General features: G+C 36.4%; 1 protein-coding gene across 1 annotated transcript in view; it reads right to left on the bottom strand.

Moving 5' to 3' along the window:
• Positions 1-676: 676 nt before the first annotated feature.
• The window catches only part of LOC111413813 (roundabout homolog 2-like), a 160,935-nt gene continuing 140,495 nt past the window's right edge, over positions 677-21,116 (bottom strand). Inside the window, exons 3-7 of the mRNA XM_023044922.2 lie at positions 5,746-6,027; positions 5,020-5,286; positions 4,037-4,314; positions 3,503-3,719; positions 677-3,442 (exon numbers count right to left, since the gene is read on the bottom strand). Of these exons, the coding sequence (XP_022900690.1) occupies positions 1,527-3,442; positions 3,503-3,719; positions 4,037-4,314; positions 5,020-5,286; positions 5,746-6,027 (2,960 nt within the window). The 3' untranslated portion in view covers positions 677-1,526. The remainder of the gene's footprint in view (positions 3,443-3,502; positions 3,720-4,036; positions 4,315-5,019; positions 5,287-5,745; positions 6,028-21,116) is intronic.

Below are 21,116 nucleotides of genomic sequence, written 5' to 3'. Positions count from 1 at the left end.
GGCTTTTAAAGTTTATGGAAATGGTGGTACAGTTATACAAATACTTCAACGGAAGAACGAGAGCTATTAATAAAGCGCGCGCAGGATATCATTACGTCATTACTGTCTTTTTTCTCGTCTCTCCACGCGAATTTCCATGTTGGTTGCTCGCGGACTGAACGCGGTAATCACGGTCTGTTGTCAGCCAGCAGCGACAGTGGCAATTTCGCAGGAATCTGCCTGCACAGCGGTTTGGTCTACCGACTAGTTGTTCCTACGGCAGGAGAATACGATAGTAACCCAAGATAACTCGGTACGAGCCACTCATGTATTATTAAATTATTAGAAATCTCTTCGCCTCTGGCCACGTTTTATACGGCTGCAGCCGTGGCTACAGCGTCATTGTGCGTAGATCTTCGGAACAGATAATTGCTTGTTGATCTCCGATAGCCGCTACGTTAAACGTTTGATATCCTATTTAACACAGCTGCCGGGACAAGACTTGGAAACAAATTTCAAATTAGCAATGCTTCCTGTAGATCGTGACCACAGATAAATGTATATTAAATGAACGCGTGTGGAGTAAATATGATGGAATTAATGATACTTACTAGATATTTATCGAAATGGTGTGGATGTTATTATATCTTTAAGAAAAATTTGATTTGATTTTATAACCTTTTATGAAATTAAACACTTTTTATATAAGTACAAGTTTATTTAATTATAAATAACAGAACAAAAAGTCATAAATATCTACATCATATCTTACACGAAGTTCTCTACAAAAAGAAAAACTTACACTGTCATTTCATTAAGTCCGTTATCTCATATCTATATACGTATCGTCCACTTATTAATTATACATAGTAACAACTCGATATTTACAAGATTACAAGACATATTTACACAAGTAGTAGTCAATTCGTTCATTGATAAACTTTATTCTTATTTTTTTATTTTCTTTTTCGTTCCAATGGGTTTAATCTAAATCACAATGTATACAAAACCTAATCTAAGAGGATACAAATGATCATCGTCGTCATAAAGTAGTATTGCTAAGAAAAAATAGGAATTCAGTCTGAGATTGTATTGTTGCTCCGAGAGATAGGCTCTAGAGAAATCTAGAGACGAAAACATTAAAGTTCTTTGGTTATTATAGTACAAGCTTTCATGTTGGAGTATACCATTACGTATTTATATGTTCACTAAAAAAACAGTTCTATTCGTCCGTTTTGTTTCTACAAGGATTAGCAGAACTTATTTCTCAATTAATTTTCGGTTTGTAAGAGTTATTTCATCTTTCTCTCGTTTGCTATTTCGCTTTTATTATTATTTAATGTAGCTGAAATAATTTGCGGCGAATTGATTATTGTCCCCTCCGATTCCGAAGCTGTACTTTAGCAGGAAGACGGGTTCGCAGTCGTGCATCCATCAGTTTGCTTACGGAGAGGTAACTAAACATCTACGGACTAGTCAACTCGAAAACATCGCCAATTTCCATCAATTTCGATATGTAACACGACCGTTTGTCTCATCAAGATCGTTTACTTTACGCACCTCTTCATCTGGCAGTGTTGGGGCATCGGCCTTATGTTTACGGACGGACCAGCTTCTGCATATAAGCAGGAAGACTCGCTACATGAACATGTTGTATCGTGACTACTTGAACACGAGTGTCTATCGGTTTCTACGTCCGCATCGCCATCTTCCCAATGTTGATTTCCCCAAACTTTGTTATCACAGGCGTGTTGGGGGTGGCAATGTCCGCGTTGATTAGATCTCCTACCAGAACTTCCACTAGCTAAAGAACAGTGAGCATCGCAATTGCCACAAGAACCTGCCCTTGGATATTGTGTTATGCGACTACATTGACTTCCAGAATGACTTGGAACGTGGACAGCGTAGCAAGCGTATCCAGCACTTCCGCAACTACTTCCTCCGCGAGGAGGTGGACATGGAGCGTTGTTATCTCTTGGACAATCTGGCGGTGGATGATCTGGAGGTGGAGGGATGATTTCGGACCAATTCGGTGGAGGGAGTAACATTGTCGTTGCATAAGGAGTAGGATTATCAGGGCTTTTTTTGTTGTAGAACGTTGAAAGACTTCTAGTGTCAACTTCCGCGTAATCAGCAGGTTGGTTTGCTAAAGGAATTGAAGAGTCTTTATCGCAATCAGTTGCTCTCCAACCTCTATCAATCCATAAACTTTCTTTGTTATTCAATTGGTTTGCGTTTACTACTGGAACGTTTAAATGTCCTAACTGCTTATTCATTGATTGTCTTCGTTTCAAATACACGAAACCTCCCGTTATACCTAATATGATTAACGCTAATATGGCAAGGAGAGCTACGAACCATGTTTGACGTACTATGGGAATTACCGGTCCTAAAGTTCTTGGACTTTGAGCTCTAAATGTCGTTAAAAGTGGAATGTTACTTGAATAGGGACCCATTCCAGCTTTTGTATACGCAGCAACTTTCGCATTATAATGCCCACCAGCGGTTAAATTATTTATTAAAATCGATGTAGTACTAGAATTTGTTTGAATTGATCTCGAATTTGTTCCTTTAATAAGTATTTTATAGCCTTGAATGACACCGTTGTGGTGTTGAGGTGGTGGAGGAGACCATCTAAGCCAACCTGCAGTCTCATTAAAAACATCACCTGAAATATTATCCGGTGGTGCTGAGGGAATATCTTCTAACGTTTGAGCAACTCGTGAATTTGATGGTTGTCCCTCAACACTTTTATAAAATGGCGAAATAAAAAATTCATATTTGGTAAACTTCTTTAAATTCGTCACGGTATAGGAACTACTTTCGACGTTTAACACTGTTAAAATGTTATAGTTGTGAGATCCGCCGCTAAGTTCTCGAAAGCGAATGTAAAGTCCTTCCACGTAGTCCGGTGCACTAAAAATCCAAGATAACTCAATGGAACTAGAAGTTAAAGCACGAGCGTCGTGCAGTTCGACTAATTTTGTACTCAACATCGCTCTTGCGGTATCCAATTCCGATCGAAGGACGGTACGGGAGTTTGCTAAAGTTCTAGCTGTAGAACTAACACCACTTGCCGGCGATAGGCCGTGAGAATTTTCTGCGCGCACTATGAACACATAAGAACTGTCCGGTTTTAATTCACGCACTACCATAAAAGGACGGGGTACTCTATGGGCGGCAACGACCCATCCCGTTTGTAAATCAGGACTCCAATATTCCACCGTATATCCAACTAATCCTACGTCGTCGTTGCTACTTTCCCATGTTAAGCTAACACTAGACTCTGTTGCATTGATGATCCTGGGAACTGCAGGTGCCTTGGGAAAAGTGGACGGATCTGGACTACGATGCATTGGAATGGACGATCCCTCGACGACGCTTAGCGATGCAGACCAGGAGCTTTCACCGCTCTCCGAAACGGCTGAACAAGTATACAGGGCGGAATCTTCAATATGGAGATCTGAAATTGGGACATAAGAGCGTAAAAGTTTGACCAGATGTTAAAAAGAAGCCAACGTACCGTCTATATCCAGGGTGCCTCCAGGTGTAATTGAATATCGATCGGGTGTACTACTGGGCTGTAGGATTTTCCCGTCTTTCAGCCAACGGATTTTCGGAGGGTTTCCTTCAGGGTTCGTAGCTTTGCAGTGTAACGTTACCATACTATGAAGGGGGAGCGTTTGATTTGCCGGACCTATTTGGATTATCGGTGGTGGAAGATCTGCTACTGACGTAACCTAAAAAAAATTGAATATGTGAAATAAAATGTTAAATCTACAACAAAGTTAAAAGTATTCCGAAATGTGTTTTCATTAAACGAGAATTTCAATTACAGCAAACGGAAACCGTTCCGATTTTATGCAAAGTGGAAGACGGTCCTCAAAAATATTCCACCCGTAATCTCTTTAAGGGATTCACATTATCCTCTTTAACTTTTCCCGTTACGGAAATTCATCCCTACAACTCGTAATCCGAATCTCTACGTTCGTCGCGCACTGCCTTCAACTTCCGCCAAAGCGTAATGCACTAAGCGGACTTTGAAAACTTAACTTACCTGAAGGAAAGCCCTGGTTGTGTTCGAACCTGCCACGCTCAGAGCTGAACACACAAGGTATCCTGCATCCTCACGTTGAACCCCTTGAATCCGCAACGTCCCGTCCTGGCTCACATGCATATGGCCGTAAGAGTTTTCCGGAAACATGAGCAACTGTGAACCTTCCTTATTCCAGAATACGCTTGGAGGCGGATTACCTGTTGCTGCGCAGTGAAACTCTGCTACTCCGTTTAAGCTAACGGTTTGATCGCGTGGGCTTTCTATAAATACGGGTTGAGCTAAAAAGAAATGAAAAAATTAATTCCTCTACTAAATAACATTTTTAAAGTCAACGTAAATAACCACACGATTTTATATTAGCTATATGAATTTCTCTTGAATAACCAAGTAAATTTAATTAAAAATTCCAAATACTCTGCAAAAATATTTTTCCACTCTTGGTGGTCTGGCAAACTTCCCGTTCTACTTTCTCGGCCCATCGCTGAATTCAATTTTTAAATTATACACGGGCTACTCGGCCGTCTAGACGAGCAAAAACCTCAACGGTCGAGTGGCGGATGTTTCGATTTTTCTTCATCCTACAGGAACACGAATAAAAAAACCATCCACCAAAGAGTATAAGAGGTAAGGGACCACATATGCCCAAATAAGTGCAACGGAGCGCGGGCTTGCAGAAGTGGACCAAATGGATTTTTTTCAAGAGACGCTGTTGTGATTTAATTAAAATAGAACGAGATGGGAGAAATTCGTTGTTATTTCTCATCCTTAAAAACACTTTATGAAATATTGAACGGTTTTTTATCTTTACTCGGCGCTGAATGTTTTGCGAATAAAGCTAGGGGTTGGAAATACAAAAGAATATTTCTTTAAATTCGCATAGTAAAAACAGTTTTTCATCTCTTCTATTGTATAAATTTCGCACATTCGTGAATCGTGATTCATCTTGAAATAATAAAGCAAGGAATTTTGTCAAGGAAACTTACAGTTGACCACCAAAGACGCCTGCTCCTTAATCGTGCCAACCAGGTTCTTCGCCTCGCAGATGTAGACTCCCTCGTCGGCAGGTTGTACGTTCTCTATCAGCAGTGATTTGTCGTCACGAATGCGGGCCCGTCCGATGGGCATCTTGCCATCCTCCCTGCTCCACAAGACCGTCGGTGTTGGATCGCCATCCACTGTACATTGGAAGACCACGCGCTGGCCAGAGAGCGCGACCACATCCTCCGGTTTCTTGTTGAAGACCGGTTTCACTGCAACAAACGATTCGTCGCGATACGTTAGCTTCTGCGGCTACTGCTTCGCAAACCTTATTGGAATCCGACCCGTATGTTACATTAACTTTTGCAATGCGATCTCACGTATGCGAACTATACGTGAACGAAACCAAAACAATTACTTCCAACATTTTTTATAAGTCTAAAATGTGAGGTGTTATAAAAATGGAATACTCTTAAAAGTATACACTAGAATAAAGTTTTACGTTACTATATTTAACTCGAATTCCAACACTCAATTTGCACACATTTCTCTTAGACTATAAATCTACGTGAAACCACAAACTTTCGCTTTCGAAATTAATTTAACCCACGCCATTTCCCTCTGTCGACTGCTACTTAAGCATTCCGGGAGCGTCGTTCCTGTAACGCCTCATGGAACCGCCGAAAGAGGGTCCTGGGGGTTCTCAACAAGTCAGCCAAGGGGGAAATTACCGTGAACAGTCAACGTGACCAAAGGAGTCTCTCTAGAGCCCACCAAGTTGTGTGCTACGCACTGGTAACGGCCTTCGTCGTACTGTCTGACATCGGAAATCATCAGATTCCCGCCGTCGACTAGCCGGACCCTCCTTCCATCCGTTTCCAAAGCTTTGTTGTTCTTCTTCCAGTATACCGTTGGGTCGGGATGTCCTTTGGGGGCGCCACATTGAAGGAGAGCGGTTTCTCCAGCCGCCACTTTGGTGTCACTGGGGGTTGCACGGAAGTCGTCCCGGAGCACTGAAACAAAACGAGCGATAGTTTACTGTGGAGGTCATGAACAATTCTTGGTATTCTGTTTCCTCGGTTGAGAGTTGATGTTGAGATTTGGGTATGCGAGGGAATAATTTGGGAATAGTGGATTAATGGAATACCAGATAACCAGATTTAGTTTAAAAAATAGTTTCCAAATTGTTTCCAATTTTATTGGTCATTTTCAATAAAAAAGGTTGAATAATTTTCGATAAATTGTTAAAAGTTCAAATTCACTCGGACAATAAATAAAAAATGTACGTAGGAAAAATGTATATACTGTAATAGTCGATGCCATTTTTAGTTTGAATGTGATCGGACATTCGTGACGTGTTCGAATTTACGCACGTTTTTATCGATGGGCGATAGTTAGAGCGCTTGTCAATCCGAATATTTATCCGCACTTTAGGACCCGTGCGGCCAGAGGGCTTTTATTTGTTCCAAACCATTTTTTCAGTGCCGCTTTTTTTCACTACCAATACCCGTCCTGAATTGGTGGGCTTTGCCGTTTTCCAACAGCGTGCGGATTAAAAATAAAAATATATAGGGGTAAAAATACGACCAGGCTGTTGGCTGATTTATATCCCAGACTGTGAATTCGCGGGGGTCGTGTAATAAAAATATATTGCGAAAGTACTACTAGCCAGGTCAGGATACAGGGTGCAGGGCGAGCGGAATTCGGAAAATAAACAGAAATACGCCGACTACCCAACGGAAATGGACACGTCACGCGAGGTTTGTTTTAATGTTCACCCCATACATTTTTAATCGTTAGGTATTAACGCTACTCCATATTTATTTTCAAAATTTTATCGCTGCCGGATTATAATATATGCGATTTTTATGGAAACCGCCGCTTCATTTTCAATATTAATAGCCCAACTGTATATAGTCGAGGGTTGTTTAAATTTAACATAGGTCTATATTTTATTTACCTGTCATTTTAAAAAGTTACAAAATTAAACATTCATTTCAAAAATTCAAATAAGTAATTTAAAAAATAAACACTATGTGTATACCAAATGTTAGATTACGTTGATGTTAATAATACATGTTAATACGATGCATGTTTATATTAAGCAGGTTTACTTTCTTATTTTTATTCGTTTTTAGCTGATTTTTCGTATAACATTGTGGTTAAAAAGTTATCGTGCGCGGACGATTTTTTAATTGTCCTTTACGTAACTTTTTAATTTTGATGTACTGTTTTTGTATAACAGCGTTGTTGTTTCTTGTTTTTGTGTTTGACTTGTAAAGTTGGAAAGCGAAATGTGTACCACAAATTTAATGATGTGAATGACGATGATATTATAAAGCATCGTTATGGGCATAATATATGTAATTTGTAGTATGATGTAATTTGTAGTACTTTTTTAGAAATATTGTTGTAATCATTATTTCTTTCCATTTTATTTTTAAATAAAGTAAAATACTTTTTCTGTTTGTACTTTTATTAAAAATGGATTTATTGTTTTAAAACCGGTAAAATTTTAAACAATAAAGCCATTTTTAGTAAAAGTACAAACAGAAATAGTTATTTGTATTATAAGTAAAGAAAGTATACTTTTTTCTTTATGAATCGCGAATTTTCTAATCGAGGCGAAGACGAGATTAGAAACGCGATGAGTAAAGAAGAAGTTACTTTTCTTTAAGAATAATACATGAAGTTTTTTCGGACACTCAATTTAAATGAATTACCACCTACATTTTATAAGAAATTATTTAAAAAGTACACGACGAGCTCGAGAATCAAATTGACGTTTCTGCCGTTTCCCTCACTACAGCAACCAAACAAAAAAAATAAAGTAATGATTCATCAGGAGTTCATCAGAAGGTGTTATCAAAATCGTCACTAACATGTGGTGATTTAGAGTTACAACAGTGTACATCAAGTATAAGCTTCTCTAACCTTAATAATTGTACGTTTAATATTTATTCTAATAAATAATTAATTGTTTATTTGGTTGCTATAAAGAAATGAGGTACTTTTCTTTACGATTTGTAATAAGGAAATATAGGCCATTTCCAGTGAGTGTCCGAAAAAAGTATTTTACTTTATTTTTTACAAATGACGTAATCGATGAAATAGAGTAGTGGACAAACTTTGAGATGATCGTCGCAAGACCGCCTTAGTTTCACCAAATTTTAGAGCATAAAAGAATTCTTCGAAATAAATATAAGCTCTTATGACAGTATTAGTACTGACAGCTATCAAGAAGTTGACCACAACATATAGCAACAATGATGAAATGAAGATATACGTTCCTTATGTCTTGTCTCTGCTTCGATGATAATAAGTATATACGCATTTACTTAGAAAAAGACAAATATGTTCCTGTAAGAAATATGTGAGATGTTTATTCAAAAATGACGTGAAAATTATACTCCTGGATCATACCTAATAATTAATAAACCTGCAAAATATGGATTGAAAGTGCTGATGATGTGTGATAGTGGTACAAAGTACATGATTGATGCTTCACCATATTGGGGCAAAGGCTCAAACAAGTCAAATCTATAACTTGGTGAGTAATTCATAACTGGTTTATGTTAATTGTTCGGATATTGAATATTGCTTTTATAAACAGCTATGTCATTTATACTCACAATATGCTTCAAACAAAACAAACATCTCTCAGTCAAACGTATTTTTTACAATAAATTGAATTTTACCTTAGTCGAAAGTCAAATAACCTAACCGAAAGACAATCGGTTAGTCAAATAGCAACATCGCCTACGTCAGTGCGAAATAATAGTGAAAATGTAATACACTAATTTAATCCAGTGACTTTTTACATGCAACTACACCAGCTCAAATTCAGAAGTTCAAGTACTTCTGTAGTCTCTCCGTTCTGTGTTGTAATGTTTAGCGCTGTGTGTATCTCATTTCTCCTTACATACCATGTAACATTCACCATGACAAGCAGAACTTTAGTTAGGTGTTTGTATTACTTGGATATGGTTCTCTTTTGCACAACCTAAGAATTGTGTACCATATAACCTCATAGGTTTTAACCCATCTTTTGTCGCCATATAAGTATTTTGCTCACATTTTTAGAGAAACTACGATTTGCAACGCTGTTTTTCCAGCCTGTAGCTGACATGTAGCTGAGTTTTAACCTTCAGCAGTAGGGGCATCTGTAATAAACCGCGTATGTGCAGTTATTTTATAATGTGAACATTTTTCTCATCAAGCGACAAAGCGCATTGACTCAGTAAGTCTGTCAGCAATACTTTTTAATTAGTATCCTACATAGCTGCTTCATACCTGCCCGAATCTTCACAACCATATAAACAAAGGTTGGAAGAACCAGAGCTAGATGCACCGTCTTAGTACAGTAACATGACTGATTCAGAACAGTCTGCTGATGAAGCGAAACCAACAAACCAGTGAAAACAGATCCAACTTTGACTGGAAAAAATAAAATCACTTTGTGGGTAAAACATATACTGTGTCCAAACGTTAGGAGAAGAAAGCAAAATGTAGTTCTTATGGTTTCTGGCATAAAAGGAATGGCACAAAATGCAAAACGATCTTGGATTCATGGAAATTGTTTTTCGGTATAGACACTTTTATATATCGCAGGTTAGAAAAAAGCAGCCCATCTAATATTGAGGAGTTAGGTGTTGATGACAGTACACCACTGGAATGTTTTCGCACGGTAATGTCGAGAAAAAGAAAGATCAGTGCACAGTATGTTTGCGTTTTTGAAAACAAATCTTTTTCAATTCAAAATTTTTACGGCCAAATTGATAACGATACTGGAGGTAAATGTAAGTCGGAGGTAAATTAAAAGCGTTGATGTTGTTGATGAACATATATCTCAGTATATGTTGATGAAAAGAATACTAAGGATACAAACAAGCTTAGAAAAAGGAAGACTTGCACTGTTTATACATCCTCTAAACGGCAAATGATAATATCAGCCTGTGCAAAATGTGATAAAAGTTTATGCGCTTAACAAAAATATGCGTTTCAAGATTTTTGTTCTACTCTGTATAACATTTAATATAACCTTATCTCAAGTATTATAATACAATAAGATATTGATTACATTAATATTTATACCATTTTAAATTGTTAAAACTGTTTTTAGGAAAATATTTACAACCATCAATGCTTTTTGACTAATTGAAAAATTGAAACAATTATTGTAATTTCCTGTATGAAAATAATGCGTTTGTGACTACATGCTCAGCGACAACAAACAATTTGTCATCGGGGTGCATTGGTGCAATTCGATACTCCAAAATACAACCTCGATTGGAAATTATTGATGTGGACGTCACTTTAACAGCGGCCGGACGTTGAGGGACGAACATAGTCCACGGCTTACCTAACAATCCCTGTTCGGTAAACTGAAGGCTTTAATAATTTACTCCGTGAAAATTTAATAGATAGCGTGCTGATGTCGGGGGTTCTGGAGGGTTGTTGCAATCTAGATATGAATTATGTGAGTGGTTCTCTTCGTGCATATAAAGGATGGGCTGGTCCGAACCTGTACGCAGTGTAATTGGCGTTTAATTCCGATGCCTTCGAATTGGAAAAGGGCGAAGTTAATGACGCGTCAAGGGGCTTGAAAAGTTTCCGATTAGTTCTCGGAAATGCCCTACTTTTCGTAAAGGTCTTTCTAGCAGGCAGTTGAATTATTGGTCTCTAAGTAATAATTGATTTGTGATTTACTGCTTCTTTTTCTTGAGGTAAATGTTAAAAAAAGGAGAAGATATTTTCATACAAAGTACAACATTACATTTCCAAACTCAATTATTAACAGATTACGGGTACTGAGCTGAAGCTGATTTAGTAGGTTAATAGCGCATAACGTAAATTGCAACATATTAAACACAAACTCGCTCGAACGACTTAAATTAAAGCTACCGGGACAAGATCGACGTTTAATATACTTTAAAATATGAATTATGGTAGGTAAACTGTATAATCATAATAACTTGTTCCATTAAGAAATTGCCCTTTCACAAAGAAAAAGTTGATTGGATGAAAATAGTAAGTACATGTTAACAGACATTAAATGATCGTTTGCACGTTCATTTAAAATAATACTAACCACCAAGTTCTTTTTTAAGAAGCTGGTTCCGTACGAGATCGGAAAAAAGAAGAAGCACTTTAATTGTTTTATTATGCGAGATGCGTAGTGCTTTAAGGAGATCGCGCGGATTGATAGTGTACCTCGAAGGGCGGTGTTATTCCTTTCCGGGAGCCGTTTCCCGTGGGTTCACGCGCACAGTAAACCGAAAAAAAAAACGTTCTCTTTCGTATTCTGTACACAAACAGACGCTTAATTTTTACTGTTCCCTGCTCGGACCACACCGCAAGCTTGGGGACCAACCATTCGCCAAAGATAGTGGTGTAAAAGTGAACTGAAACCGTGAGTGAATGCAGGGATAGTGTACTAAAAAAAATAAAAGTAAAAAAAAGGTAAAATGAGGGTGGAAAAACGCATATATACGCATGTCTTATACCCTAGAGACATTTTGAATCCATTTATACGCCTCTTGGAGTCTGTTCACGCTCGTTTCAACAATGTCCGGCAGTTTTTAATTTGGCGTAAGCACTTAGGGCTCACTCACATCCGCAAGACTCATTGGGAAAGTTTAATTAATGAGGAAGTTTGAATGTATACGGGCTCTTAACTCATTTATTTATTGAACTCGAGTTGAACAGAATCTTTTATTACCTAAAGGATATATTCACATGGATTTCTTTTTAAACAGTTTTAATCAAAATTACTTGAAACTTTGCCGAACTTTTATTAAAATTTATGAAAACTTGAAGACTGATTCAAAAGTAATTCTTTTTGGGGTTATAAAAAATAATAAGCATATTAATCAATAATAAATGTACGAAGATTTCTGATTACCGATTGTTACGATATTAATTTATCGATAATAAAACGACAATCGTTGTTGGAACCAGTCGTAATAACGGGTTTTGTGACTAACAACACAATAAGCAGGGCTTATAAGGAGACAGCAGGTCCATTGAAGGTTATATTGACGCGATCCGTGTCAAATTGATCGTCGGAATGTCGAGGGGAGGTCGATGTGGGACGTGGTTTTATGATTTAGCCAGTAAACCTTTTCAGTACTTGTAAATTTGCACCACGAAGCGCTAGCAGACGTCGGTAACATAAAATTCAAATTAGGCATCGCCCGAGGAGACAATATGCCCACCCATGAATCGCAAATTCCGTCGACTTACAACCCAGGTAAACGAGCAGTTTTAAATTTATGGGATTGTTTGTGGATTTTGTTTTCAGCTGTCCATGTTTTGTACCATTATTTTTGTACGAATTTCAAGCTTCGCCGAACATTAACCGTGGTGTGCCAGATGTTTATAACCAAACAGACCACCCTCAATGTAACTTATACTATCGCAAATAAACAATAAATTTTCAAAATTGTATACAACTTCCAACCCACAACTAAAAAATTTAATTTTCAAGTCACATATTTTTTTAGTGAAAACCACTTAACTTATTTACTATCTTCCGTTTGGAAATGCAAGATCTTAGATAACAACTAATGTAATCTTTTGTAACCAGTCGATTGATTGTCGCCTCCGCGACAGGCATAGAAAGCTTCTTTAATAAGACGAAGAGGGCGTTAAACGTGTTTCATTTTCATTTATTTTCAGTGAGCACATAGATTGGGATAAGAAATTCCATGTCCAAAAGGAGTAATTTACTTGTAAAGACGCCGTGTGAATAAAACGTGTCGAAAACACAATGGGCAATAAAGGGCGAACAAAGATTTAATACGATGTACGACGAGTTTCCAAGATTATATTGGTAAATACGGGAAATCGTAAAGTTCGTATGGCGCTAGATACGTCATTCGACCAACTGAAATATTCATGACGCGTTATTACGACCGACTCGTAAGCGGTTTTAATAATCCGATGGTTTTATTACTGCTATAATAAATTATCAAGTCAATTTATTTTAAAAACCGGGTGTTAAAATTTTAATGTTTCAATTATTATTGTTGATTATTACAAATTTTATTGTAATAAAAATTTTAATTGAATGGATAAATTAAAGAATTTTTTAATTATATCATCAGATGTGTTCTTTTACATTTTATTTTTTTTGTTATAATGAACGAAACGAAGTTCAGTATGGCAACGAAGAGTACATAAGAAAATAAAAGTCAATTCTAAAAAAACATATACTTAAAAGAATTGCATACAGAATACAGAAAACAATATATTGATATTCATTACGAATTAATCACTCATTAAACTTTAGTGTATCACACTAATTATTCAAACAACATCGCTAAAGTGTAGTCAAGAAAGGGTCAACATATGATATAAAAATATCAATATACAGAGTTACTACAAAATATTGATTCCAAGATTTTATTGGTACGGCATTAGATAATACAAGCTTGCAGATATGTGAATGAACTTCCGCATCGCTGGATTGACAGTGTTGGTGCAAATGATCTACCTTTATTTCCTTGACCACCTAGGTGCCCCCACTACCAAACACATTAGAAGAACTAAGGGAAAGGATTAAAGCTGTAGTGATGATAATTGACAGGATAAAGCTACAAAATATGTGGAACGAATTAAACTATCGTCTAGATACATATCGTGTGGGCCCACATAGAAACATTTGTACATGTGTATAATGTATGGTTACTTTGAGGATGTTCTTTGTATGTATTTATGGTCTGCCATCTCTGAGAGCTGGTTTTAATTCCATATTTTCTGATCAGGGTCAATTTCAGACATATTCTTGCAGCCTAATACCTGGCTACTCTAATTCCAGACTGTTTGACAAATTTTTTTCATTTCAAATTCTGGTCAGGGTAATTTCGGACATTTTCTTGTAGTCTGAAATCTGTTTAGTGTAATTCCAGGCTATTTCTTAGAACATGTCGAATGGCCAATATAATTCCAAACTTTTTGGAAGTTTGGATTCGACCAATTTAATTTCCAAAGTTTTCCTTGCAGTGCAGATTCTGTTCAGGGATTAGACATTTTCTTGCAGTCTGAATTAGAGGATTCTTCTTTAATCCTGGGATATGGATTTACATTATCCAGATTGGTTTTTGAAATCTTGATACTGTAATCTATGTAAAGTAATTCCAAACCTCTTCCTAAATCTAAAACTTATGCATATGAATTCACAAATCATTGTACTCTACAATAATAAGGGCAGTATAATTTCCTGTTTCTTATCGATGTTTAACGTTTTTCAAATGCAATTCCAGACTATTTCATTCAATTGAGTATTTAACCAGTATACTAAGATTTTTTCTTGACGTTTAGAGTTTTGCTAGTTTAATTTCTGACAATTCTTATCGATTCGTTACGATTGTTTGTGATTATTTTATAAATTGTATTGTCTAACATATGAAAGATGTTGAAAACCGCTGTCTTACGTGATTAGCGTCGTGGTGTTTTCAAGACTAAAAATACTTATTGGGTGTCAAGAGTTACTGCATCCTACTAAGAAAGACGATTTCTAGAATCCACTAGAAAAATAAAATATAAATCACTATCAACAGACATAATGGCCAATTGAACTGCATGAAATTTGTGATTAATGAACTTCATCATTGTGACAAATATCTTCATAAAATAGAGGTAAATAGAAAAAGTATTGATTTTGAGTTTCTTTAGAAAGATTTACACATTATTTTATAGAAGAACTAACAAGGAGATATTCTCTAGAAGAGACCATACATACAGACATATAGACAGATACAAATACGTACAGACCTAACTCTACTTACACCTAATAAAACAGTACAAAATAAAATACCTAAAGGGAACAATTATCAAAAATATAGAAGAATAAAAAAATATTGGGAGTTACAAATGATACCAAATTAGATTCCCAAAAGATAAAACCAAAATGAAAGTTGTTAATGGTTTATAATAGTAAACCCTGCATTTTCCTTGTAATATTGCTCTTTAATCTGCGAAGAACTTCTCTCGAGAAAAGATCTTCAATTAGATCTCCAGCCCATATAGCCTTTTGTACCTAGAAGATCAGCTTGTTTAATGCATTTACATCTTCCTTAGTAAGCACTAAACATCTCAATAATGAATGATTGTCAACTTATCAACCTCAGCTTCAATCTAAGAAGGGTTGAAAACTCTTCGTAATCGACTCAATTTGTTTGGTTGAAATATATCTTAATATCCGAACAGTAATAAACGATATTATTATTAATTAACAGTACCAGGAATTTGCATTAAATTAAAATTCACCAGAATGAATGGGTACAATTTGTTTCAGAATAATATGAAGATTAGAACCAGTTGCATTGCAGTAGTATGAATTTAAACCTCTCACATTCAATGTAAGTGATGTAATAGAATAAGTATGGATTAGGGTTTAAGTTTAATCGTGACGATGATATATGCACCACTAATGTGCAATAATAATCTATTTCTCGATGCACTGGAGAACTCGACGAACTTTGTATTGCATATGATTGATAGGGTGGTGATTTTAGGATTGGTGTGTCAAGTAACTGCAAATCTCGGGCATTACATCATCTACATATACTCCGTTGGCTTACATCTAATCATAAGCAGGCTATTTCGAATAACGCAATTATCATTTACGCTAATTGACTCAATTTACGATAATATTATAATTGACAGCAACGTGGTCGGAGAAATGGACTTCGTGGAGGAGGGGATTATTTCAGATCATGATATAATTTACTGTAAATGTAATGTAATGCGATTATTAAATCTGTTAATCAGTACTATATTTGGTATTTTAAATGTGAATACTTGTCCTCTAAAAACCTGGAAAATATATAAGATTAGTTATCGATATTAATTTAAATTAATTCAAATTTGCTTAGTCATAACGGCTGTAAAATAGCTACCATGGCTATATACACAGTACTTACAGATATACCACCATCATCAACATCTGATTCCAAATCTAAATCTAAATCTTCAAAATTATCTTCCGTTTTAGAAATCATTTTTTCTAAACTGTCTGCATCGTCTTCGAATGAGGAATTAAAGCCACCATATTTTTGATTTATATTGATGTTACTAATCTTGACCTATGTGTTGATAGTGCCTTAGTTAAAAGCTAACCATCTCAAAAAACAGTTTTCGAAGATTTTCCAAAAAAGAGTAAGTATCAGCGAACCATATTTAAAATCAAAAGTAGAAGATCTCAAGCGGAACTTAGAACACGAAGATTTTATGATAAAATTTATAAAAGCGCACAAAAACCTTTAAACTGCTAAAGTACGTTTGATAGGTACAAATAATACATACAAGTTATTAGACGTTTTTGCAGGAATACATTTTCTCATTGATTGTATTTAAAAATAAATGATGTATTAATGTGTTTAAGCCTTAGTAATGATTATCCAATTAAATTTACCATTCTTTATCGAGAATACAATCTTAAAATTACACACCCACATGACAAATTACAGTCGATACATCATAAACCGACGATGGCGGTGCCAAAAGACAATTACAATTTAATAACAGTACAAGGTGTTGGGTTCGCAAACTCAATTTAGGTAGGAAGTTTATCTCGATAGGAGTCCTGTTACGAATCATTTGTTATTTCGAACGACGGCCCTCTCGCAGCGGGAGATTCAAATTAACACACCGTGAAAGGCCGAAAACAATGGCCCGGTTATAGAAACATCCGCGCCTTCGGATTGCTAATGCATGTCTAATAGAATCGGCCATATCTTGCGGAGATGACGGCGATATTAATTAAATATTGTTGTTCGACGAACGGTTGTGTAGTACGTGGGCATCGACCTGTGAAGAGCGCTTATCTGGTATCTACTATTGAGCCGAAGATAATTACAGAAATAATAGGTGTGATTGTACAATGGCGACGAAGAAGAATTTGTGATTTATTTTCGCAATTAAAGTCGGCCAGACCTCGGGAGTCATCGACCCAGACCGCGGCAAATAATGTTCGAAAGATATAATAGTTTGCTGTGTGTTTATTATTTCCTGTATGATAGGTCACAGAATTACGGTTAAGAAAATATTATTCCAGTGCTTTACCTATAAATAATTTTCTTTGTCCCTTACGTTTACTTAACTTTAATTAATGATAATAATCACAAAAACTTTTAAGCGACAATTCTCGAAGGAATTAACTTGTAGATTCAAATCCTCGTAGTAGTTTTAATTAATTCGAATTATCTCCATCTCCGTAATAGTTAAAAGACTTTTAAACAAAATCCTCTTTAAAACCGACATTCCACCTTTTCTACTTTAAATTGAGATGTTGTCGTCCATAGACGAGGGGAGACATCGTGTCTTTTGAAGTATTTCTTCGACGTTTGACATCCATTAGCGCAATTATACCGAACTGGATTGTCCTCTTTAAAAGGTATCACATTCTTATCTAAGCCGTGGATTCAAGATAGCGCCGTCTCACGAGAGTTATTCCCCGAAGATTAAATCTATAAATTTATAACCCAGCCTCGGTGGCAGGTAAAAGACCCCGGCACTTTGTCTTCTCTCGTTCGCTTGCTTCGAAAGATAGCGCCACGGAATATGGAAATGTTAATTAGCATCGCGAGCGGGTGAGGGATATTGTTATAGTTGGAGGTTAGTGGAAGTCGTCCACTTTGTTAGAGTAAAGTTTTTGTATAATTGGCTCGTTTCTGGCCTTGCTTACCGCGCGGCAAACGCTACTGACTTCGTAACGAGCCTCCACTTACTTTGGAAAGATCGTTATTTGAGATCTTGTTGGCTTCTAAGAAGCCCTCTGAGCTTCGTATCTTTATGACTTTGTGGCCTAGTTGCAAGGTATATGATATATATGCAAACTTTGCAGTAACGAAGTATTTTATTCAAACTTGTTAAAAATATTGCAGATTTCTGAACATGTCAGTAACTAGAGTTATTACAGCATAAAATTTTGAAATTACGAGTTACATCAAATTTTTTCTATTTTTGTAAAAATGTTTACAAAAGTTATTACGAATACCATTGTTTGAATTATTTTATTCCATACGCGGTAGTAAAAAAGTTATAACAACGACGGAATTCGCTTTCCCTCGAAATTGCATTGCAAAGCGAAATTGAACGGTCTGTCCAAAAAAATTGTACAACACGCTATTTAATTCGAACGATTTCCCCGTTTCCATCGATGGCGCGGTGTCCATTTTAATTTTTTTCTGTTTGCTCATACACGTCAATTATTAAACGGGCGTCTATCGATTTTTTTTTTACTTCACGTCGTTTCACCGATCCAACGAAACACTAATGGGTATCGTTAATAAATAATACGCATGGTTAATTACGCTGTCGACGGTCATCGCTGCTGGACAGGGTTATTTCAGCAGCTTTTTTGAAAATTTCATGTTTTGTGTCGTTGCAATCGACAGGTGACCTTATTTAAACGAACTGCCAGACTCGTTGAAATATCGCCTTTTGTTTCGGGAAAATCCATCCAAAAATAGCTTATTAATAACTTTCATTATAATAAACAAAATAATTCTGTACATTAATAAAATAACTGTTTAAAATAACGACATAAAAGAATCCCGTGAGATCTATCAGATGTTAGTCGTTTGCTATCGTAAAAACGCGGAAAGAAAAGAACGAGTGTTTTTGGAGTTTTGGTACCGTATCCGACGCGTTGAATAAAGAGGAGTAATTTAGGTTTGATGGTCCGAGAGGTAATTTTGCAGACTGTGTAAATCGCCTTTCTTTTGGCGCTCTCTAGAAGTCAATACTCGGAGCTTCGCCATAAAATTTTATGGGGCGCAAAAAATCGCCCGCTTGTAACGCTTTGCTATCTGTCGGCGAAATCTTAAAAAAACTTCACCACCCCAACTTTTCATCCGATTCTTTAAACATAAAACCATTTAGTATCGTTCAGACTGAAAGAAGATTTCGATTAAAACCTGTTGATTCTCGTTGGAATATCCTAAAAGTTCATTTTCTCTTATTAAACGAGAAAAAAATCGGTTGTTATTTCATACCGATCATGTTCTCCGATTACGTAAACCTCGCAATGCTTATATTCGCTTCGTGATACTCTTGATCAAGATATGTGCTTGGGCGTGCGTTGAAACTTGTTGTTTTTTCGATCTCAGATGCTACCGAACTGTTTAAAGTTTAAAATATTAAACTTTTAAAGTGGAGAAGCTTTATCACCATTTGTACTGTATGTACATGCAAAAAAATCTATAACAGCATAACCATAAAACTAACTTTTCAGTTTTAGCAAAACGTTAATTTGATTGCTGGCATCGTATTCATATAATGAGTTTGAGTAATAAACGACGACAGTTAACTACCGAGAGGTTTACGAGTGCCATTAAATGTAATTATTAAAACATATTTGAATATGCAGCAAAACCAGTACCATAACACTCTTGTTTAGGACATTTTGTTATTTTAGTTTCAAATAACTCTATCTTAAAAGTATAGAGTATTTTACTTCTAACTAATCCTTAGGATGAATCGTACGATAAAACCGTTTCTATTTGAACACCCTAATAACCTTTAACCGGCCATGAGCTTTTCGTATCGGACCCAGATCTGTTATGTCTAATAAAGATCTAAACCGAATGCGTCCCTAGGTCGTTACTGTGCGAACCATGGTAGTATCAGTAATTGGCGCATCTGTAGGGGGTTCAAACGTTCCTAATAGTGTTAATACTGTCCCAGAATTTACGTTGAACTGGGGTGTCCTAACACATATACCAACACACACACGTTCACGTAAGCTTTATTTTGACTAGCCGGACTAATATTATCCCTAGGGACATAATAGAATTTCCAGGGGGTGCAGGAAGGAAACGTAATCGGCGAACCGCCCCCGTGCACTCCCTACGATCGGGGTTGATTCAGGGCGGACGAACGACCCTTTGTGCGTTGCCGGCTCGAATTCGAGGCCCATTGTTTGAAGAAAGCCGCGCTTTTAATCAAGCATTGTGAGGTAAACTGGCCACCTCTAACTAGCGCATTGTGCAGACCGGATCCATTAGGAATTAATTCGTGCCGTTATGGTGCGGCGGCGTTTCGAATTGCCTTTGAAAATTTATTATCATTACGTTTGCTTAGAACGGGAAATCTATTCAGGGAAGATCATTATTTGTTTCGCATTGAATACATACTGAATACGTATGAACTTGTATGGTTTTACATTTATAAACTAAACATTTAGTATGAGTATGTGCTTGTATATCACTACTTAGAAGGAAACGTTTGAATCGTTTTTTACGAGTAGAGGTTCAATAAGTCCTGAATAATATATGTTGATTACCAAAGCTTTTTAGAAACAATTTGTTTTTATCGCAGATGATATCGCATTTTTGCAGGACCTATAATAAAGTTACGAGTTCGTTTTACGTTTTATATCTCAACCATTATGAGCTTCATTGTCTTGAACAGGTTTTTTGGCGACCTGGGCGATATAAAGTCAGTACTACTAAATGTCTTCGGAGACCTTCGTAATACTAACATTCTCAACTTTATAGCGATTTAAAAATGTAGGTAACAATTTAGATTCATTCTGAAATTGTGTTCTTTTGAGGCAAACAATATCGCTTCTTAGGCACTTATCCGCTTCTCTTACCTACTCTTAGAAGAAAACCGAGGGATGTGATTTGCAATGGAAACATAAAATAATAAAACCACATTTTAGCAATCTACCTGATAGACAATTTGCAATGATGAGTATCAAGTTCGATAATAAATAACTTCAATAGAACAATTCAAGACCTAGAAGCAACATGGCAAGAATTAATGTCATGAAGTATACGAATGACTCGAAAATTCTGGGATCAGCGAAGGCTATTCCATGTATTATAGTTATTGTTATCTGTGGAATATGGTCCTATAAAATACTATGGTAAAATAACTCTCAACGTGGAAATCCCAAATACTAGTTCTCCCCCGCAGAAGCAAAACACCTTTGGTTGCGGTCTCCGATCTTCGGAAAGAGAAGTTACCACTTGCAGCAGTTACACGTTCACCTAAAAAATATAACTCATAACAAGATAACATTGTTAAACAATTAAGAAGCAAACACATAAAAACCGCTAATAAATAGAACCTCGAATTTGAAAGCATT

The sequence above is a fragment of the Onthophagus taurus genome, chromosome 1 (assembly GCF_036711975.1).
Source record: "Onthophagus taurus isolate NC chromosome 1, IU_Otau_3.0, whole genome shotgun sequence".
Lineage (NCBI taxonomy): Eukaryota > Metazoa > Arthropoda > Insecta > Coleoptera > Scarabaeidae > Onthophagus > Onthophagus taurus.
Note: the sequence above shows the minus strand (reverse complement) of the source record. Positions and strands in the feature narration are given on the sequence as shown.